General features: G+C 45.6%; 1 protein-coding gene across 1 annotated transcript in view; it reads right to left on the bottom strand.

The window, feature by feature from the left end:
* FRMPD1 (FERM and PDZ domain containing 1) overlaps positions 1–23703 on the bottom strand; it is a 72195-nt gene that overhangs the window by 23843 nt on the left and 24649 nt on the right. The window contains exons 2-6 of the mRNA XM_033173514.1: positions 17360–17490; positions 9554–9643; positions 5472–5629; positions 2194–2299; positions 556–601 (exon numbers count right to left, since the gene is read on the bottom strand). Of these exons, the coding sequence (XP_033029405.1) occupies positions 556–601; positions 2194–2299; positions 5472–5629; positions 9554–9639 (396 nt within the window). The 5' untranslated portion in view covers positions 9640–9643; positions 17360–17490. The remainder of the gene's footprint in view (positions 1–555; positions 602–2193; positions 2300–5471; positions 5630–9553; positions 9644–17359; positions 17491–23703) is intronic.

Raw genomic sequence — 23703 nt, 5'->3', positions numbered from 1 at the left:
TGAAAACGTCAGAGCGAATTAGAAAGTCTTCACCGGGCACAAAAAGTGGACCCCACCCATATGGCTGTTCTCATGGGAGGGTTCTAAATGCACGAAAATATATTTGGAGAGTGATTTGGAATGGGAAAACAGTAGGACGGCAAGGGTTAAGCACCACCTTGTGCCTGCTTTTCTTCACCCCTAGCTGCCCCCTGGAAGCAGCTTTTCTTCATCTTGACAGGCTGTCAACAGGATACGGTCACACATGTTGGCATGCAATGGGTGGCGATTATGGCCCAGCCTCAACCCTCTGTCCATAATGTTGCGCTAATGCCAGGCTGGCAGCAACATTACGGCGAGGGCAAAATGTCCGCCACCGATGTGTGTGGCCTCTCCAGAGCTGCACAAAGTGCATGTTCCCTAGTCTCAGGGACACCTCCCCCTACCGATCCTTTGTAACTCTCAAGATTACCTCCGGGAACATCTCATTTGCACACACCCATCAGGAGGCCAAACCCTTACCCCCCCCCCACCAAGGAGCATTTCAAACCCCAGTGGTACATGAAGGCAATTTACCGAGGTGCAACGGAGAACTGTAAACTGGAGAGAGTCTTCTGATTCTCTGTAAGTAAAAAAGAAAAGAAAAAAGAAAGAAAGAAAAAAGAAAAAAAAGAAAAGAAAATGAAGATATAAAACAGCTGTTTTCACAAGGGAGGTAATACATACCCCGTATAGTAGCAAAGCCACCTTTTATCTAAAGACGTACAATGTGTTGTTGACTTCATCCAGGCAGGGGTGTAGGAAGGGGGGCGGAGGGGGCAGTCCGCCCCAGGTGCCACTCTGGGAGGGGTGACAAGTTGGCCCCTGACTCCCCCCAGCTGTAGAGTGGCCGAGGGCGCACAGCGACCATACGGGCTGCCGCGCGTGCACAGTCCGTATGGGATGCCGCTAGCGCAGCAGCTCGTACGGTCGCCATGCAAGTGGCAGCCCATACGGAGTGCGCATGTGCGGCATTCTATATGCACTGCACATGTGCGGCATTCTGTACGGAGTGCGCATGCACGGGATACCGCACATGCGCAGTCCATACGGGCTGTGCCGCCCCGGGTGCCGGAGAGGGTTCCTCTGCCACTGCATCCAGGCCTTGTTGCTTTCAGTACCACTTATACAGAGATGGTAAAAGGTAAAAAGGTAAAAAGGTAAAGGACCCCTGGATAGTTAAATCCAGTCAAAGGCGACGATGGGGTTGTGGCGCTCATCTCACTTTCAGGTCGAGGGAACCGCCGTTTGTCCACAGACAGCTTTCTGGGTCATGTGGCCAGCATGACTAAACCGCTTCTGGTGCAACAGGACACCATGACAGAAACTAGAGCGCACAGAAACGCCGTTTACCTTCTCACCGCAGTGGTACCTACTGTATTTATTTACTGTATTTGAACTGCTAGGTTGGCAGCAGCTGGGACAGAGCAACAGGAGCTCACCCCGTCGTGGGAATTCAAACCGCCAACCTTCTGATTGGCAAGCCCAAGAGGCTCAGTGGTTTAGACCATCAGCACCACACAGATGACACCCAAGTCAGCTCCATTGCTCTACCTTTAAACTGTCTTCCTGCATCTCCAACTGTCTCCCCAATATTCCTGTCTGGATGCTGCATTGCCATCTCAAACACCATATGACTTGTATTCTGTAAAGTGCTGTGGGACTACAGAAATAAGTAACTCTTGATTGAACATAGCTAGGAGATGCCACAGAAAAATCTGGATCCTCCTTAGGATACCTAAACCCTGTCTTTGCTAGCACAAATCCCTGGTGAGAACCTAAGCTGTCCCTGTCAGATTAAGTTGATGGATTATGCCGAAATGGCAAAACTGACCGGAAGAATCAGAAATCAGGAAGACCCAAATTTTAATTTACCTTAAAAACCTTTGTAAACAGTTAAAATAATACTTGTAGTTTAATGGTGAATTTTGGACATGAGATGTAAAAGATTTGGATTATTATAAAAGATGCAGGATAAAATGATTAACAATAGGACCCACAAAAGGGAAGAGGGAAGTCCAGGAGATTCTTTGGAATCTTGCTTTTATGTTGTATGTTGGATATGTGATTGTAAAACTTTAATCTGAAAAATCAAATAAATAAATTTATATATAGAGAGAGAACCTAAGCTTTTCCTGGAGCCCAGCTGCATTATCTAATGCTCATGCATAGCACCTTAAAAGAGCGGCTGCTTGTTCCCCGGTAACGTCCCCTTCAGCTGCTTCGTTGTTTATTGCAATGATGTGATCCCCCGGCAAAAGCTTCCCGTCAGCGGTGCTGCCTGCAAAATGTCAGGGCCTCGTTAGGGACAAATTATCTCTCCGGGTTTACAAAATCAACTCGAATTAAAGAAAGTTGGAGCCTCACTTCAGACATCTTACGACATGAAAATGCAAACCAAAGTTACCCGAAGAACCATAACTGCACCACTGAGTGACTCCATCCCACCCTAGTCAGCTCAGGAAGGAATGGTAGTGCTCCTCCTCAGAAGCAGGAGAGAGTCAGGCTGGTGAAGAAGCCTGGGTATGTCCCCTTCTTGCTGAGACATGCTCCCCTCTCCTTGGTCTCCCACAGCCAGAAGAGGTATGAAGAGAGAGGAGCAGAGACAGGCACATCGGTGTAGCCTCAGATTGCTTGGGAAGGACCCGGGAAGGAGGAGATTCAGGCAGTTGCATGAAGCTGGGGACCTTCAGTCTCCATAACTGTGACATAGGGGCAAGACCTATGAAGAAGAGTTGCTGTTCCCAAAAATGGAAAGAAGTCCCAGCAAAGGAAGAATGGACACAAAAACTTATGGAATATACAAAAATGGCACAAATTACCGGAAGAATAAGAAATCAAGATAACAAACTTTTTTAAATGAATGGAAATGGTTTACTGCAGTGTTTTTCAACCTTTTTTGGGCAAAGGCACACTTGTTTCATGAAAAAAATCACGAGGCACACCACCATTAGAAAATGTTAAAAAATTTAACTTTGTGCCTATATTGACTATATATAAAGTAATTCTCTTGAATAGAAACACAAAGAAAGTATTTTATAATCTTGGACTTAAGAGCAGGGGTCCCCAAACTAAGACCCGGGGGCCGGATGTGGCCCAATCACCTTCTAAATGCTGCCCGCGGATGGTCCAGGAATCAGCGTGTTTTTACAGAATTGGAACCTGTCCTTTTATTTAAAATGCATCTCTGGGTTATTTGTGGGGCATAGGAATTTGTTCATATTTTTTTCAAAATATAGTCCAGCCCCAAGTAAGGTCTAAGGGACTCTAGTCTTGTACCTGAGTGACTTTGTGACAAAGACATGAGTGGAGAAGCTCCTGAGACATCCTGACATGATATAGGCAGAGGGCCTTCTTGGCAGTGGCTTCCACCCTGTGGAACGCTCTCCCATCAGATGTCAAGGAAATAAACAACTACCGGTATCTGACTTTTAGAAGACATCTGAAGGCAGCCCTGTTTAGGGAAGTTTTTAATGTTTGACATTTTAGCATGTTTTTAATATTTTGTTGGGAACCGCCCAGAGTGGCTGGGAAAACCCAGGCAGATGGGCGGCGTATACATAATAATAATAATAATAATAATAATAATAATAATAATAATATAGAATTTATTATTATTATTATTATTATTATTATTATTATTAGGCTCCAATACAGAAAATACTACAAAAGCACCAGACATCTTCAGTACAGTACTCTGCTCTCTCATCCAAATGAAACTCAGGCTGCAAAGGGACTTTTCAGTTTTCGTGAAACCGATGAGCGGGCACCACTATTAAACAAATCCATTTGTTTTCTAGCTTCTTGGTTTATTTATTTTTTAAAGGGGTGGGCTTAAAACGAACCTAGGTAGTTTAAAACAAAAACAAAAAACCAAGCATCACAGTGCCATCCTGTACTTGCCTACAATGGAACTCGCGCCCAGGTAAGTGCATTTAGAATTGCAGTCGGGAAACTTTTAAGTAAACTTTTAAGTAAATATCACGAGGATTGGCTTGTTTGGTTGGTTTTTTTTTTTTGCGGGGGCGGCAGTTGATTGGTAGGCAGGAAAACATAGAGACGCGACACTTTTCCTGGCATTCCCCAGCGGACAAGGGAACTTAAGGCACAGCCGCCAGCCGCGCGAACTTTAAAGCCGGATCTGCTTCCCTTGATTAAACACCACCGCATTAAGCAAGCCTTGGAAACGCAGCAAGTCTTTTCTCGCACCTGTTCCTGAAGCAGCACAATATCTCTTTCTCCCCCCCAAACTACAAATCCCAGCAGGCTATGCGGGAACAGGTGGCGGAAGGAAGGTGGAATGTTTTCAGCCCGCTTTTCCAGAATACGCCGATTCACGGGTCGCGCGCTTGGCCGCGCTGCTTGTCGGGACTTGAAGTCCCCCCCCCCCGCTCTTCCAAGCGACGGTGTTTTGTCCGCGGAGGGGGCAGAGCAGGTCTGGCCACGGTGCACCCCGGGAGCTGTAGTCGGAGGCGGGCTGACGAACCGTGGCGGCGGCTTGCGGCCCGCTCTTTCCACCCCCCCTCCCGCTTCTAAGATGCGCGCGCCTACATTGGCCTCGGAACCCCACTTGCGACAAGGCGCGCGCGGCACGCAGGACCCCTTCAGGGCCACGCCGACGGCTGAGGAGGCGGGGAACTCCGGCAGGCCGGAGGGCGCTGACGATTGGCCGGCGGGAGGGTGAAGGAGGGAGGGAGGTGCTTTTGAGGCGGCCGGCGCGGCTGCTGCGTCCAGGGCCGTGCAGTGCAGTGTAGCCTCGGCGCTGCTGGGGCAAGGCGGGTGTCTGTTTTCGGCTCTGTGTACAAACGCGGGCTGACCCTGATTGGCTGAAGGAAGGCAACAACAACGGCCGGGACGTTTTTCCCACGGCACACCAGGCAACATCTCGCGGCACACTAGTGTGCCGCGGAACAGTGGTTGAAAAACACTGGTTTACTGAATATTTACAGATAAAAACACTGGCAGGATTATTGTAATAACCTGCAGCTGTGTGTGTGTGTGTGTATAGAGAGAGAGAGAGATAGAGAGAGAGAGAGAGAGAGAAAGAGAGAGAGAGAAGATAAATAAATGAGTAAGTTAATTTAATTTGGATAATTTGGATATTAAATTTGGATATGCAGAAGATACTAAAAATAAATTTAAGGAACTGCAGAAAGAGGGGGAAGGAAGTCAAGTTTTAAAATGTCAAAATGAATGTAAAATCAGTGAAATGTATATATCTGAAAAACATAAATACAATTTTAAAAAAAGAGAGAAGAGTTGCTGTGCTCGTTAGACCTGGCGCTCCTGAGCAGACCTTGTTTCGTTGAGTAAAGAGTTAACCTTGCCTACTCTGTGTGATTCATTCCTGTCACCCACCCCCACCCCCCTGTCACCATTGCATGCCATTTGGTGTTGCCTTAGAGAGATATCACAGTCCCCAATGTGGGACGAGAAAGGAAACACATCCCTACCTGCAGCAACCGAGGTGATAAGAAGGGGAAGATGCTGGGAAACTTCAAAGCCATAATGTCCAAGCAGCACATCTTTTTGGACCTCCACTGTGAGCTTCACACGAGTTGGAGGCTGGTTAGTGCTGTCCGATGCTTTGTCACCCACTGATGCTCTCCCCCTGCAAAAAATAAATAAAATAAAATTATATTTAAAAAATGCATAAGAAGGTTGCCCATGTTGTTTAGTCATGTCCAACTCTTCATGACCCCATGGACCAGAGCACGCCAGGCACTCCTGTCGTTTCCACTGCCTCCCGCAGTTTGGTCAAACTTAAGTTGGTATCTTCGAGAACACTGTCCAACCATCTCGTCCTCTGTCATCCCCTTCTCCTTGTGCCCTCCATCTTTCCCAACATCAGGGTCTTTTCCAGGGAGTCTTCTCTTCTCATGAGTTAGCCAAAGTATTTGCCCATAGGAATTGATATATAATGAATTGAAAAAAAAAGTTTGACATAACTTTTGTTAAAAAAAACCCAGAAGCATTTTTATTAGGAATTATAGGTGCAGGATTAACCAAAAGAGAAGGTTTTTTAATAAAATGTATGCAATGACAGCAGCACAGATGCTCATAGCTCAAAGACGGAAAGAAGACAAAGTACCGACAAAGTGTCACTTTCCATATATATTGCAGGAAGTCTGATCTTTTTGAAGAACTGAGTCTATTGCACAGGGCCTCCCAATCGACTAGAAATTCACAACCTGAATTTGCCAATCGTTTATTGATTCCTTCCTGAAAATAGCAACAGCCTGGAAGTGTCTGTCATGGACTGGCTGGACACAGAGGAATGGTGAGAGGCACAAACTGGGGAACCCCCAAGGGAAGAAGACTCAGTTCTCCAGGGTTTCAAACAGGGCTCTCTCCCATCTGTACCCAGAGACACTTGGGATGGAACCTGAAATATTCTGCATGCAAGGCAGATTCTCCACCACTGAACATCTTGATGGGCAAGAAATCAAATACACTAAATAATAATAATAATAATAATAATAATAATAATAATAATAATAATAATAATGGTCTTGGCAGCCATTCCCAGTCACCAGTCTGGCTGCCGCATTCTGGATTAGTTGTACATTGAGTAAAGAATAATGGCAATGACAACAATGTGCAGGCATTGGGGCATAATATTTTTCTTTTTTTCTGCCAGAAGGACAGCAACTGTGGGAGGGGACCATGAATCTGTTCCTGCTTCGGGTGGGCAAAACCAGGATGATCTCACAAAAGCCACTGTCTGCATCAGAAAATGTCAGTATGAGGTCACAGCCTTTGTTCTCCAGGCAGGCAGCCTGGGAGCCCAAGGAGACAGCCTCTTATTGAACTGGGCAGCGGCAAGGAAGGAAGGGGGAGAGTTGGCAGGCAAGTTGTTGCAGCCATTCTAGGGCTTCTGCTTAGAGCAAGTGCCCTGGGCGGCCAGGGAGGGAGGGAGGAGAGGCTGGCATGAAAAGAAGTGGAGATAATGGAAGCAGGCACAGGAATGTTGGCAGCACACCGGGTATCGCAGGGTGACAACTTCCAGAGCTTGCCAGGACGTAGCATAGTTTAAGTGGCAAACGGGCAGAAAGAATAGCAAGCACTGGCATGGCAGCCTGGATAGATTAAGGCTCCAGCTTTCAGCATATGCCCCAGAGAGGGAAAAGGAGGTGAGAGAGAAATCAGAGAGCAGCAGCGTCGAGTGGAGCAATTGCAGGAGGCAGAGGCGGGCATTTTCTGAGACCACACAGCTTAGTGTGTGTGTGAGAGAAAGGCAGGCAGGCAGACCAGGAACAGAAGGATATGTGAGAAGAGGAGAATAAAGAGAAGACTGGCAGGGGCAACCAGGATTTGGACAGGAAGGGGGGGTGTATGCGAGAGAAAGAGAAAGAGAGGAGAGTTAGGAAACAAGGCCGGCTCAATACATTTTGCCACCTGAGGCAAACCACAAAATGGTGCCCCCTCCCTGTCAAGGAAGAAGAGGTGAGTGAATATTTGCATCAGAAACAACATGGGGGGGGGGAGTCACTAAAGATCGACATCAGGATCTGCTGCCCCTGTGGATCTTGCCACGCAAGGTGGTTGTCTCACCTTGTCTCATGGGTGGGCCGGCCTTGGTGGGGGAGGGATAGCAATGCTCACCCTGGACTTGCAGGGCATCTTAGGAAATTCCATCAGCCAATGGAAAAGAGAAGGGGCTTGGGGATGAAGGCAGGAGGCAGGAGGCAGAGGGAGACAGGGTCAGGAAGATTAAAAGGAAAAAACCCAAAACTGCAATAAAAGCAGAAGGAGCGAATGTAGGGACATTATGGAATGATGAACTACATAACGGGATGGGGTATGATTTGGGAAGGAAGGGAAGCATCAGCCAGATTAGCTCCACACAAAATTAGCAGCTGCCAGAAGTTCAAAGCAACCCCCTGGTGGGGGAGAAACTAGATAGAAAGGAATCATCATAGAAAGGAGAGCCAGTGTGGTGTAGTGGTTAAGAGCGGTAGACTCGTAATCTGGTGAACCGGGTTCGTGTCTCCACTCCTCCACATGCAGCTGCTGGGTGACCTTGGGCTAGTCGTACTTTTTTGAAGTCTCTCAGCCCCACTTACCTCACAGAGTGTTTGTTGTGGGGGAGGAAGGGAAAGGAGAATGTTAGCCGCTTTGAGACTCCTTCAGGTAGTGAAAAGTGGGATATCAAATCCAAACTCTTCTTCTTCTTCTTCATCTACAGCAACTTCCAAGACGAATGGGGAGAGAGGCCGCAGCAGCACTGGGTACCGGGATCCACCCAGGAATCAACCCATCAATGCCCCAGCTCAGCTTTCTGTAACCGGAGGCAGGCATGCCAGGGTTCATCACCACCCAGGCAAGGCGGGTGGGATGATCGGGATCCATTGAGAGAGAGAGCCATTTCACAGTCTCAACAGTGCCCTCCCGACATTACGCAGTTTCACATATACGTGCAGAGCATAGCTATCAACTTTCCCCTTTTCTTGCGAGGAATCCTATTCAGAATAAGGGAATTTCCCTTTAAAAAGGGCAAAGGTTGACAGCTATGGTGCAGAGCCCGGGTACATAACCCTCTTGTGAGGGGACGCCTGTTTCCAACAAACTATTAGAATGCGTTATACACAGGGCTGCCTCCGAAGACGGTTCAGAAACTTCAGCTGGTGCAGAATTCAGCAGCCAGGTTGCTCAACGGAGCAAGACGGTCTGAGCATATTACACTGATCCTGGTCCGACTGCATTGGCTACCAATTAGTTTCTGGGCCCAATTCAAAGTGCTGGTTTTGACCTATAAAGCCTTAAACGGCTCAGGACTGCAATACCTCAAGGACCGCCTCTTTCCATATGAACCTACGCGGACCCTATCATCTTTTGAGGCCCTTCTTTGTGTGCCTCCTCCTTGAGAGGTCCGGAGGGTGGCAACACGAGAAGGGGCCTTCTCTGCAGTGGCCCCCCGCCTGTGGAATGCTCTCCCCAGGGAAGCTCGTCTGGCACCTTCATTATACACTTTTAGACACCAGGCAAAAATGTTCCTCTTTAACCAGGCCTTTGGTTGATTCAATTTACATTACTTTTAAAATGTGTTGTTTTTTTCCTGGGTGGTGCTGGCTATTGGGTTGCTGTTATTATTTTTATTAGGTATTTTTGTGGTTTTATACCTTGATTTTATTCTGTATATAAATTCAATCAATCAATCAATCAATCAATAGAACACAATAAAATTAACTCTCAACATGTCAGCAAGTAATAATTAAACAGAAATCTACTCTTAATCACAAAAAATAATTACTAAACTATAATCAATAAAAACAACAGGTTGCAATGCATAAAATGCTACAATTGAGGATAAAAATTGAGGGTGTCTGCTACTTGCATGGTGGGCCAGAGGGTGAAGGACTGCTGTAGGAATATCATCCGAGGGACTGGTAACAGGTACTCCTTGCTACAACTACCACCTGAGGCCCAAGTGACAAGAGGAGGTACAAGAAAACACCCACATCCAAACTATACTCCTATGAAACTAGGGTATCCCACACCCCCGCCCTTAATGACATTTCCTTAAAATACCTACCTGGCTGCATGATCCCGTGACCGCCGCAGCCATTTGGCTACCATCTGCTCTATGCGACGTGCCTTGCGTGTCTCCAGATCTTCCATTTACCTGTGCAAGAAACATAACATCATCATCATCATCATCATTATTATTATTATTATTATTATACCGCCCTATACCCAGGGGTCTCAGGGCAGTTCACAGAATAAAATCAAGATATAAAACCACAAAATACCTAATAAAAATAAAATCAACAACTCAATAGCCCCCCACCCCCCCAAAAAAAACACATTTTAAAAGGACATAGGATGTCTTTATCAGCTGACAAGACTTGATTGGATTTCCCCCAAGAAGGATCACTTTTGGAGTCTTCAGACAAGGAGACCCCACATTCCTTTCTGTTACAGAAATATTCTTCATGTGCAAGGTTTTGTTAAGAGTTATTACTAAGACGCAGCTCTGTAAACCTAAAAGCAGAAGTTCATCGGTGTGTAGATAATGAGTTCCAAACTCTTTTTAAAGGTAGGCATGCATAAAGTAATTTGGAAGCATGGGAGGGAGAAAGCAATCTTTTTCTAAGAATGATCTCTAACTAGGGAGCGAGTGTGTTGAGTTTGAGCTGGAGGAGACTGGATTTAAATAATTATTTCAGCCAAAACGCTTAGGCCCCATCTGCACTATACATCTAAAGCAGTATCACATCACTTTAAACAGCCATGGCCTCCTGCAAAGAATCATGGGAACTGTAGTTTGCTAAGGGTGCTGAGAGTTGTTAGGAGACCCCTCTTCTCATCACGGAACTACACTTCCCAGAGTTCCCTGGGAGGAAGAGGTAATCTGAGGCCACAGTCCCTACAGCTTCACTTGAAGGAGGGAAGCTTTGGTTATTACTGGCTCAGCATCTGCAATTCTGATTCTCTGAGGCTCTCCCATGCCCTTGAGAAGACAGAACTTCAGCAGAAGTTACCCAGCAATGGGGGGAAAGGTTATTGGTTCTAGGAAACTGATCCCAGAGCAATAGGGTCCAGCTCTACAGCAAGGATAGGGAACCCGTGGCTCATAACAATAACAACAACAACGATTTATTATTTATACCGTATCCATCTGGATGGGCTTCCCCAGCCACTCTGGGCAGCTCCCAACAGAATATTAAAAACACAATAAAACATCAAACATTAAAAACTTCCCTGAACAGGGTTGCCTTCAGATGTCTTCTAAAAGTCAGATAGTTGTTTATTTCCTTGACATCTGATGGGAGGGCATTCCACAGGGCGGGTGCCACTACCAAGAAGGCCCTCTGCCTGGTTCCCTGTAGCTTCACTTCTCACAGTGATGGAACCGCCAGAAGGCCATCGGAGCTGGACCTCAGTGTCCGGGCTGAGTGATGGGGGTGGAGACGCTCCTTCAGGTATACTTCAGATATTGTTGGACCTAAACTCCCATCATCCCTGACCACTGGTCATATTGACTTGGTCTGGTGGGAGTTGAAGTACAGTAACACCCAGAGGGCACCAGGTTCCTACCCTTGCTGGAGAACTCGACCCTTCTCACATGGGGTCTCCTACCCAGAATCTGCGATCTACTTTCTATTGCTGGTTAACATCTGCTCAAGTTCAGCCCTTGGAAGTTCTAGCTTAGATCCTGGTGCTCCCCAAAACTGGCTGGAACAAGGCAAGCATGAGAGCGAAGGGAAGAGCAGTATAATTTGGAGAATAACTGCTGGATGTTAATTGCCTCAGGTCTTTATTATAAATGTCTAAGATGCATTGCAGGATGGTACTTCAGAAGACCAAAACCCAGAGGGGAAAGTTTTATGAAGGCAACGGTGGCGATCACGGACAAAGCATTTGTTCTCCGCAAGCATTACATGCATATATCCAGTTTCTTCCAGGAAGGTTGAAAATGTTCTTTGCTGGGATGCCTTACGAGAGAGAACAAGTTCTTTGATGAGTGTCTTTGATGAGTGTTCAGTATGGAAACATACACTGTGTCCTGGGTGCATGAAAAGACCGTAATGGAAACAAAGCCCATTGCTGCTTTGAAAACTCTGGCTAATTAGAGAAATTGGCTGACCCAAGGAGAGAACTGACGGCTCTGCTATGGGGTGGCTGTCTCAGGTGGGTCATTAAGGCTGCAGATGGGAAGACAGACAGATCTGACTCAAAGAGTCTGCCAGGAAACTACTTGCAAAACCCATACTGAATTGAATGGGCAGCTTGCAAGACTCACACTTGGCTAGTTATCATTAAGCAAGCATTACCTCCTGCCCTTGATTGACTCTGCCTAAGCCAGGGTAGGCAACATGGTGTCCATTGGATGTTGTGGGACTCCAACTCTCATCAGCCCCAGCCAGCATGGCCAATGGTCAGGGATGATGGGAAATGTAGTTCAGCAGCATCTGAAAGGTGCCGTGCTAGCCCCTCCTGGCCTAAGCAATAGCTCTATTTACACAACACCTCGAAGCAATACATGTGGGGTATTTACTGTGATGTCAAACCAACAATGCATGTTTTCTCGATAGGCACATGGTAGGAGCTGTAAGTTTGCTAGAGAGAACTCCCATTGTGCCCTGACAGGGGAAGGCCGTAGCCATATAAATATTCTCCTTACTTGTGTGCAGTGCCGGATTTACGTATAAGCTAAACAAGCTATAGCTTAGGACCCCACTCTCTTGGGGCCCCCCAAAAAAATTAAAAGAAAAAAACACACCTGGATGTACATTTCCAAAATATAAGATAAAAAACAATTAAAATAAAACCTACATATAGCAACAGTGTTTTGTGTTGTGTAGGCTCCTATTATGTAAGTAATGGGCCCCGCCTGCTAGCCTGCTCCCTAAAATATCACTGGTTTGCTCATTTCTACATATAGAGTGCCTACATTCTGCATGGACTGGTTGCATGGCTACATTGGCTTTAGATACCTATTAGGTCCATACATTACCATGTAGCATATATTCAACAAAAAAAACCCAGTGACAATTGGTTGTTGACAAAGGACAGCTGGACATATAAAGAGACTAGGGCTTGCCAACCAGAAGGTTGGCGGTTCAAATCTCCGCCACAGGGCGAGCTCCCGTTGCTCGGTCCCTGCTCCTGCCAACCTGGCAGTTTCAAAGCACGTCAAAGTGCAAGTAGATAAATAGGTACCGCTCTGGCGGGAAGGTAAACAGCGTTTCCATGCGCTGCTCTGGTTCGCCAGAAGTGGCTTAGTCATGCTGACCACATGAACTGGAAGCTGTCTGCGGACAAACGCCGGCTCCCTCGGCCTTTAAAGCGAAATGAGCGCCGCAACCTCAGAGTCGTCCACGGCTGGACTTAATGGTCAGGGGTCCCTTTACCTTTACCTTCAGTAGCTTAGAGCCTCATCAAACCTAAATCTGGCCCTGCCTGCGTGGGCACATCCTTTTTTGCCACTCTTCACTCTTACCTCTTCATCTCAACGCCAAGCCAGAAATGTCAGAACCATCTGCATATCTGAGCTTAATTGCTCAGACACCATCTTAAACCAGACTTAAGCATGTCTTTGTAACTGAATTACCATTTTAAGCCTGCCTGAACAAAGCTGCTGTATCTGATATTCTGCAACAGAAACTATGAGTGAGTAAATGTTATTTTTTTAATCCTTTACAAGGCTGTTTGGGTGATTATGGTTTTAAGGGGGGGGGGAGAAAAGGGGGAAATACCAGGAGAATCCAGTCTGTCTTAAAGCATCCTGGATTACTTAAAGGCTAAAACTAGCCTATCCAAGCTTCCTTTTAAGATGCAAAGGGATGCACTCTGCTGAACTCACAAATGTGAGGAAGCAAGGATAATATCTAATAAATATATCCTCCCCTAGCATAGGTATTTCAGAGGCAGGCAACATCTTTGTTTCACCAAGCACCTCTTGGGCAATTCCATTTACCCATATTTGTGGCTTTACGGTGGAGCCTTCTGAGCTATAGTTGATGAACGTTTTCTCTTTAAAATATTATTTTCTCGTTGAGTGAGTCAAATTTATTTGCCTACCACCCAAGTTCATTAGAAAACAAGGCTCCATTTAGAACATGATAAGAGTCGTGCTGCACAAAGATGCAAGTCAAATGAATACAAGCACTGAGATTGCTATGGTTACAAAAACCAAGGGAAACACTATCTGGAAGAGGAAGCTGATAAGGCATTTCCACAGCAGTTTATACCGAATGACACAGGGCATTAAATTAATATCCTCGTTTCTAATTTTCTCAGCAAATCAAGTTTCTTATAGGTGATAAACTTGCCTGAGTCAGATAAACAAACAAGCAAGCACATTGAACTTCTGGGAGCCTATCTAGTAAAACACTGAAGGCAAAATGTTCTCTGGCCCTGTTCATTCGTTCCCATGCTATATTGAGGCTCCATCTGCACCATACAGTTAAAGCAGTACTGTACCACTTTAAACCGTCATTACTTCTCCCAAAGAATCCTGGGAACTGTAGTTTAAGAGAGCTAACAGTTGTTAAGAGAGCACTATTCCCTTTGCAGAGTTAGATGGGCCTTTAATCTGATCCAGCAGGCGTGATCTTACATTCTTATGCATTCCACTGTTAATGTAAGTTACAGAGCATGAAAATGTACCTCATTTTACTAACTAATTGGTGAGCTTCGGTTACTTAAGATTTTTGTTTTTGTGGAAAGGACAGAAAAGTTCGTCCCATCTTCCATTATTCCCATGTAGAAGCCACATTGTTGTTAAGTATAGTGAGCAAAGGACTTCCGGCGGCTGACGCCATTACGGGTGGTCGCGGGTTGCTTCGGCTCCGAAGCACCCGGTCCATCCCGGGGGTTAGGAGCCCCGCTACCGCAAAGCGGGGCTCCGGTTGGGGTGCGGGAAGAGCGTCCCGCACCCTGGGCTCCCCGGCTGTGCCCGCTGTGGCCCCGAACCCTTCCCTCGCTCCCCCTGTAAAGGGGGAGTGGGGGTGAAGGGACTACGGAGCCGGGCTTTAGGGGACATGCCCCAACCGGGATGTAAATGCGGCGACAGATCCCGAATTGAGCGTCGAAGTTCTACCTGTGATGTTTCGATCTGAAGAACCCGGTAGTTGTGAGTACTAGAATTGGACTTTATAGTATGTTTTTTGGACGACCCGGGGGAAAGAGAAAGGCAGCCTGCCTCCCTCCCCTCGGATGAAACAAGTTAACCAGTTTGAGTGACTGCTGCTACAGAACTGGCTACAAAGTATTTGAAGTTTGATGAGTGAGACTGTTAAAATTTCCCTCTGGGGAGCGGATTGGTGAAAGATATTTCCATTTAAAGTTTTAGTCTTTGTACTCTGGCTTCAGGAAAAAATGGCGACGAAAAGTTTGAACTGAGGTGAAAAACAACTCTTACAAAGGAGGAACATAGAGATAGGAACTGCAATTCGATACTTACTCCCACCCCCCTCCTCCGTCATGCTGAACTTTGTTTTCGAACTTGTCTTCAACCCTGGATTAACGGATGAACAAAGGATCATCGAGCTGAGAGTGGAACTTATTTATCGGAAGGTGAAAGCCTTGTGTGGGGAACTGAAAGAAGGTATACTTCCCACAGATGAGGCTTTTAAAAATTTTGACACTTTGGAAGGACACCTTTGCAAGGAGCTGAGGGGGCTGTTTGAAGGATGGGGAGAAGTGGAGGGGCTACTCCGGGAAAAATGTTCGTTTTTTGGGGGTGGCAGCCCCAAGACGACGATAGGTTTTGTTATATCCAGTCCCCGAGGTGTGAGCTCGGGGGCAAGGGACAAGGAATCAAGATATTTACAAGAAGAAGAAGAAGAATGGTTTCAAGAAAAGGAGCAGCCGAAAGAAGATGAATTGGATACCCTGAAACTCGTTGCAAAGAGTGCTCTGAACTGTGCCTGGATCTGTGGTCACTTGGAAAAAGAGGACAATGGGGAACTTGGCTCTGGTGACACCAGGAAAAAGATAATGGATAGAGGGGGTGTGGGGTGAAGCACTAAGTAAAATATGGTTTGATACGATGTGCTGGAATCGGAGTGGGAAGACCCATAGTTTTTTAGCTTTGTTTTTTACAAGAAAGGAGATATCTGAAGTTATGTTATTAGCAGCAGACTAAAGGACAAAGGAATAAGCTAAGAATTAGTTTAAAATTTTTATGATGATTTCTGAGGAGATGTTGTCAGTATATTTAGTATAGGATGAAGTATAGAACAAGTTGATTAAGACAATTGTTGTGTTTTTATAAATATAATTGTGTTATATTTTTAGAAGTAATGGTTAAAGAAATAGGGTAAGGTTATAAAACCGAAGGTGAAAAGGCAGGGGAAGTCACGGTCAAGATTCGGAAAAAGAAATTTTTTGATGAGAGGTTTAAATAAGAGGAAGAAGCTTGGCAATGTTTGTATTTGTTTTATAAGTTTATTTGTTTTGTATTTGTATAACTGTTGGTGGGGATTTGGGTTTAGGTGGTATAAGAAAAAATGCCAATAAATTTTTATAAAAAAAAAAAAGTATAGTGAGCAAATCACATGTAGACAATTGCATAATATAATGGTATGAGTTTGTGGGTGCCTTGACTCCCCTAAATTCCTGGGTGCCAGATTCTCCGCTAAATTCCTAGGTCTAGTGAGTGTTGGGGTTAAATCATTGCTTGGAGTACTGAGATGGGCTGGTAGATGCTGAATTTAGCAGTGTTGAAATACAGACCAAACCAGATTTTCTGTGCTCTGGAAATCTCTCTGGAGAAGAGCCATTAGGGAGAATAGAAGAGAGGAAATAGGTGATTAACAAGGAGATACTCTGTGATGGGTGGCAATGAGCCTCCCCTTTCCCTGGGGGGTAGTTAGCAGGGGAAAAGCAGAGTTGGCTGGGATGTGGGCTAGACAGAAAAGGTGTTGGTTAAATGCAGAACGCTGAGCAGGGGGACAGAAGGCCTTTCCGATTTCTGCTGGCATCCAAGACTGTGGCCATGGGAGAAGCAAGAACCTATTGGAGTGTAATGCTGTGGGCCCCTCCATCATTGGCTCAGGTTGCATATATACGTGTAAATAAACCATATATCATAAAGAAACCACAGTTTCCACTGCCTCATTTCCAAAGGAAACACAAACCCTGGATAAACACCTAGACTCCTGAAATCTTGCACCACTGAGAGATTGGGTTGGTGTGTAACCATATAGTGTAGCCCACTGACCCATGCAACCCTCATGCAGGCCTCATTTGTACGTTGTGGCCAGCCATGGTTAATGGTGCATCATGTTTGTGCCTTTCTAGACTGTCTCTTTCCCCTGCTAATACACAGAGGAAGCAAACCACGATTTTATCCGAACCAGGGCTTTTTGGTTTGTTTCACTCTCAACAAACCACAATCTGTAGCTTGAGTTTGTTCTTGGCTTGCCAACCATGGTTTGTCAGAGTGACACAAACCACAATCCTGAGTTCAGACACAATGCTAAGCCAGGGACCATGGTTTGCTTCCTCTGTGCTAGCTGGGAGGAAATAAATAGTCCAGAAAGGCACAGTCACAGCAAACTGTTAACTTTTCTTAAATGCATAGCTGGGCCAAAATGGCTTCTCCCTTTCTAGAGCTTTCTTTAGGGCCTAAGGTTTAGGCCAAAGTTATGCAAAAAAGTGCAGTCCTAGATGAAACAAGCTGCTGAATTAAGTGCACACGCCTGCAAAGGAAGGCAGCTAAGCACTTCAGCAGCTATTGATCAACCTGTCATGATCTTTCCAAATTTGCTGTGGTTAAAAGGTAGCATGACTTCTGTTTGCTTTGGGCTTTTCTGCCCTCCCCCAGGATGAATGATCTGACTCAGAACCCAAATGAATAAACTGAATCCAACCGTGCCGCGAGACTTACGTGTGTGTACTTAATGTTGGCTTTAACCCAGCGGAGTTGTTCACGTGCTTCGCATTTTGTGAGATCGGCTCACGCCTCTGGATGCTACCTCTTGCTTAGTGTTTGGGACATTGGTTCATCTGCCTTTCTGCCTGTGCAAGAAGATGAGAATTATGTGACAATTCAGACAAGACTTTCAGTAGCACATGGGTCTAGGATATTTTCCCCTTTTTGTGCTATACAAATATTAGTATTCTAGTATGGTGGAGGGACACGGCTGGCACTGTGGTCTAAACCTCTGAGCCTCTTGGGCTTGCTGATCAGAAGGTTGGCGGTTCAAATCCCCGGGATGGGGTGAGCTCCTGTTGCTCTGTCCCAGCTCCTGCCAACCTAGCAGTTTGAAAGCATGCAAGGGCAAGTGGACAAATAGGTACCACTGTGGCGGGAAGGTAAACAGCGTTTCCATGCCCTCTGGTTTCTGTCACGGTGCTCTGTTGCGCCAGAAGTGGTTTAGTCATGCTGGCCACATGACCCAGAAAGCTGTCTGTGGACAAACTCTGGCTCCCTCAGCGTGAAAGCGAGATGAGTTCTGCAACCCCATAGTCGCCTTTGACTGGACTTAACCGTCCAGGGGTCCTTTACCTTTTTACCTTAGAATAGTAGAGTCAGTATAGGCACTGGAGTGCATAGTGATTGAGTCCTTAGGGCAGGGATGGGCAGGGGCGTCGCTAGGGGGAGCAGCGGGGACGATACGCCCCGGGTGACAGGGGAGGGTGGGGGTGACAAGCAGCGGCCCCTCCCACCACTCCTACGCGCCGCCGCTCCCTCCGTCACCCTGGGAGCAACAATACACAGCCGAGCGAGCACCCCGTCCGTGCAGCGTTGTTGCTCCCGGGGTGACCGGCGGTGCATAGGGAGTGGCGGGAGGGGACGCCACTTGTCACCCCCATGTGCCGCCGCTCGCTCCGTCGCCCCGGGAGCAGCAGCAACAAATGATGATTTGTATTCGCTGGATTGTTCTCTGTTCCAGACATGGGATGAATAAGTGAGCACTGGCAATTTCTGCTCCTGTTTTAATCGGTATTCCCTGGCATCCCCAGTTCAAAGAACCATTTTTTCTTTTTTATCCTGTAGGAGGCGGTTGCAACGCTTCTCACCCCTCCTTCCCAAGAGCACCAGTGAATCCAAACATAGGCCAAAGATCATCTCAGTTGTCCCTGTCAATTTTGGTTCTGTCAATTTCTCGTTTTTCCAATCTTAGATCCAGCTCTCTACCTTTCTGCAGCAATCTGCATTTAAAAAAAAATACTCGTGGGAATTCCTCAGCATTTTAAAGCAAATTTCTCCTAATAAACACATTTTTCGTATGTGTTTTTGACTAATGTGCACATTTTTTGCAAGCAGTTTCTCCTCATATAGTGCACTTTTTAATGACATTTTCACTAGTATATCTGCTTCTTAATATATTCATTTCTGTAATTATTGTTTGCTTGGAGAACTGCATTGCAAAATTCGGAGGAGTGAGAATCTTGAAGGTTTTTCGGTTCTCATATTGTTTTGGAAAGTCCAAGTTTGACAGTGTTGGCTTTAAATGCACACTGAATCAATTTCCTCCCCCATCCCTGCTCACTGCCCTTGCAAAAACCAACACAGGACTCCTTCCCAATGACCCTGGGTTCCTTAAACGATCTCCTTCTAGCAGAAGTGGTTAAATGTAATACATATACTTTAAGCAGGAAAGAACCACTTTCTTGCCACATCATGCACTCTCTCTCCCCGAAGAACAAATGATCATTAAAAAAAAAAACCAGGCTTGCAAAATAGACCTTAGGAAGGGGGGAGGGGAATCCTAAAGCTATAGCTGACAAGCTTAAAAGCTTTTGTGATGGGCCCAGAGATGCACTGTCTGTGATAATTGCCAACTGAAGGCACATGATGCTTTTCCATCATTTCAAGGACAGGAGCGTCGAAAACTGTGAAATCCCATCGGAGCCGATCCCTTGCATTAGCCACGCCGATTGTTAGAAATACGTCAGTTGCCATTTGGACGCAGACATCAAGCAACCCGGCCTTGTCAGCGTGGGAACTGCAGCAAGCACGTCAATTGCATCCAAGGAGACCCTTCTGTTGGGAAATGCACAAGAAGGGCAGGTAGTCACAGGCCACCCAACATTTTGCTCCTTTCTACGTGCTGGTAAATCACAGATCGGTTTCTGCTGCTGGAGGAGTGTGTGTGTTTGCAAAACCTGTTTTCCTGCAGTACATCCTATCCTGGGAACATAAGGCACAATGTGCACCATTAGGGTTTGTGGCAGGAAGCAGAGTCCCTCATTAGAAAATTGAGAACAGGCCCTCCAAGCGTCCCCCGAGCCAAGGAGATAAGTAACTATACAAACTTTAGAAGACATCTGAAGGCAGCCATGTACAGTGGCACCTTGGTTCTCAAATGCCTTGGTACTCAAACAACTTGGAACCCAAACACTGCAAACCCGGAAGTAAGTGTTCCGGTTTGTGAACTTTATTTGGAAGCCAAACATGCTCCGTTTTGAGCGTCTGTCTGTTTTTGCTATTTATTTTGCATTTTTGTTTTTTGCGTCTCTTTTTTGTTTTGTTTTTGCGACTGTGTGGAACCCAGTTCAGCTACTGACTGATTGATTGTGTGACTGCAGTACCTTGTTTATTGCTTTCATTTTATGGATCAATGGTCTCACTAGATAGTAAAATTCATGTTAAATTGCTGTTTTAGGGGTTGCTTTTAAAAGTCTGGAACAGATTAATCTGTTTTGCATTGCTTTCTATGGGAAAGCACACATTGGTTTTGGAACGGACTTCCAGAACGGATTAAGTTTGAGAACCAAGGTGCCACTGTATAGGGAAGTTTTTTAATGGCTTGGGGGTTGTGTAACTCCATACCCTCTAACATTTCTCCAGTAGAAGTAGGGACATCTTACCATACCCACCAACATTTCTCTGATGAAAATAGGGACGTCCTAAGGAAAAGCATGACATTCCATGATCAAATCAGAAACCGAAGTGGCTTCCGTAAATCTGGCACTGTCCCTGGAAAATAGGGACACTTGGAAGGTCTGCATCCAGAAACTCAACAGACCAACACCTGCTTAGGTTCACTCTGACTATCTAACAGCTATGCAGAAGATGACCTTGGCAGATGCAGTCTCTGCCACACCCCAAACTTGCATAACATATTTGCAGTTGCTGAAAACCCCTTTCTGTACAGGATGGGAAAGGTGTACAGGACACCTCTGGTCAGACTGGAGTCTTTGCATGGAAAAGTCCCCTCCCACTCGATAAACAAAAGACTAAGCCAGGGGTCCCCAAACTAAGGCCCGGGGGCCGGATGTGGCCCAATCGCCTTCTAAATGCAGCCCGTGGACGGTCAAGGAATCAGCGTGTTTTTACATGCGTAGAATGTGTGCTTTTATTTAAAATGCATCTCTGGGTTATTTGTGGGGCATAGGAATTCATTCATATATTTTTTTCAAAATATAGTCCGGCCCCCCACAAGGTCTGAGGGAGAGTGGACCGGCCCCCTGCTGAAAAAGTTTGCTGACCCCTGGGCTAAGCTGTCCATAATAGCAAGAACAAGACCGACACAGTAACTAATGTAAAAAAAAATCCATCTGTTCAGTACGAAACAATATGGCTTCTTCTGTCTGCAAAGGCTAGACAAATGTGCTTCCTTCAGGAACAATATAAAGCAGCACACATTTGATGCATAATGGGCTGTATCCGTACAGCCACTCTGGGGTTCGGTTCAAAATATTAGAAAAAGAAAACCCTATGGTTTTGAACAAGAGCTGCGCAGTTGGAAACAAGATGTCCGTTCCATTGTCTTCTTGACCCCCCCCCCCAAAAAAAACCCCTCAATGTAACATTAGATGCTTGTGGCAGATAACACAGGCAATTCACTTTTCACGTGGACCATATTTTGAACAGACAGTGACAGAAGGGCCCTTTGATTCTGCCCACTGACTCACTTCAGCGTAAGCGAGGGGAAAGACTCTGTAATATTCTGTTCTGCAGCTAATAGAGGCTTAAAGTATATTCATATAAGAGAATGAGTGACACTTTTTTTTTAAGGTCAAGCAACTTGCACAAGCGATAAAGCAAAGGCTGTTGGCTGTTGGGAAGCAACTTTTCTGCTTCGCATTAGAAGAATTTAAAATTAACTAACTTTAGAATCATAGAGATGAAAGGGACCCCAAGGGTCATCTAGGTCAACCCCCTGCAACGCAGGAATTTCAAGACACAGTCCCCCATCCAACTTGAAACCCTACCAGACGCTGCTTAGCTTTGCAGATGTGCTAGCAGTTTTATTGCTGCCCCACTAGTCATAATACAATCACTACCACCAATCATTTTCATAAGCACTATGCAATTAATTAACTGTCCTTAGTTCCCCCCCTTTTATATAAACTTTTCTTAAACAGGAAGCCACAGTTGAATGAGGCTGATTTAAACAACAACAAGAAGAAGAAGAAGAAGAAGAAGAAGAAGAAGAAGAAGAAGAAGAAGAAGAAGTAAGTGCAGTAATAACACAACCTTTATTACGGCCCACAGCAAGCTAAGCAAATTGTTTCCTTAACAGATTTCTTCACCTGTTGAGATCTAGCACCCACTGGGAACTTTTAAATATTGTTATAGTTTTTTTGGGGGGGGACCCCCTAAACCCTAGAAATTAATAAATGGTAGGATTTTGATTATTTGGAGTAGTGAAGGGATGATTGGAGGCCAGTGAGAAAACACAAGCTAAGTTTCCTTTCCAAGCTAGGGCCTTCCCTGGGTTAGAGGCATTTACATCGCATAAGGCAGGGGTAGGCAACCTAAGGCCCGGGGGCTGGATCTGGCCCAACTGCCTTCTAAATCCGGCCTGCGGACGGTCCAGGAATCAGCGTGTTTTTACATGAGTAGAATGAGTGCTTTTATTTAAAATGCATCTCTGGGTTATTTGTGGGGCATAAGAATTTGTTCATTATATTTCCCCCCAAAATATAGTCCAGCCCACCACATGGTCTGAGGGACAGTGGACCGGCCCCCTGCTGAAAAAGTTTGCTGACCATAAACTGTTGATGTCCCATCTAAGAGGAATCTTGGACCTGGGCAGACAGAGGTTGCCAAGGTGATGGGATGCGTGTGTGAAGTGATGGGAAAAGAGTATCCTTAGCAAGGTGTGCTGGGAAGAAGAGGAGAAAGAACAGAGACTGAGATCCCTCTTGGGCAATCTGGCTGCAGTTTGGCTGCAGAGATGCCTTTGACTCCAGGGCTGCACTGCTATGAGGAACAAGCCCCGCTTGAAATGACCATGCTGTAAAATCTGGACTCCCTCCAGGTGTAAATATGTGAATAAATAATATTTCTTCGACAGCAGCACGGGTGCTACTAGCTCAGAGATGGAAAGAAGCCAAAGTCCCTACCAGAGAAGAATGGCAAATTAAATTAAACTGTTGGACTACGCCAAAATGGCAAAATTAACCGGGAAGCTCAGGAACCAAGAAGACCAAAACTTTAGCAAGGAATGGGAATTTTTTTTATAATTTATCTTCGAGACCACTATAAGCAGATGAAAACATTAGCAGGACTGCAATAACAGTTGTAATGTAACGAGTGCTATGGAGATAATGGATTTATATAAAAAAAAGCTTGGATTACTGAAAAAGATGCGGTAGAAAAGGTTTAACAACAGAACCCATGGAGGGGAAGGTGGGAAGTCCAGAGATTCGGAAACTTCAAATCTCATTAACACAAGAAGTAATTTAATAAAAGCAATGAGATTATTTTTTAAAAAAAATCTTAAAGCTACGGCAGTCTCCTCTGCATCTTCAATTCTTCAAAGTAGCACAAACCCTGGGTGAACGATTGGAACCCCCTGGAATTTTGCTGCCGCTCAGCAGAGAATGCGGGGTGGCAGCCAACCTTGGCAACAATATGGCTTCGAGCCACACAAAGCATAACTCCAAGTAGTTATCCGATTTTTGCCTGCCTGGTCTAGCCCTTATCAGATGGGACAATTGCTTCACCAAAACGGTTCCGCACATTCTGCATGCCACTTTACGACTGGGGTTGCAGTCTTTTTTATTGTTCCCATAGTCAACACTGTTACCTAACAGCTGGCTGGTTTTTGTGGCGGCATGAGCGGTCCTTTGCATCTATTAGATTTAATGGGAATTGTTTGGAGATCATTTCAAACCGATGTCCTGTGATTTTGCATCTATCTCTCTATTTTAAAATGTGCATCTATTAAAAAAAAAATAGGGGGGGGCCGATTGGGCTGTTGTTTTTATTTTTATTGTGTATTCTGTGGTTTTATATCTTGATTTTATTCTGTGAACCACCCTGAGACCCCT

This window comes from Lacerta agilis, chromosome 16 (genome assembly GCF_009819535.1).
Source record: "Lacerta agilis isolate rLacAgi1 chromosome 16, rLacAgi1.pri, whole genome shotgun sequence".
In the NCBI taxonomy this organism is placed as follows: domain Eukaryota; kingdom Metazoa; phylum Chordata; class Lepidosauria; order Squamata; family Lacertidae; genus Lacerta; species Lacerta agilis.
The sequence above is the reverse complement of the archived record's forward strand: the minus strand, read 5'-3'. Positions and strand labels throughout refer to the sequence as shown.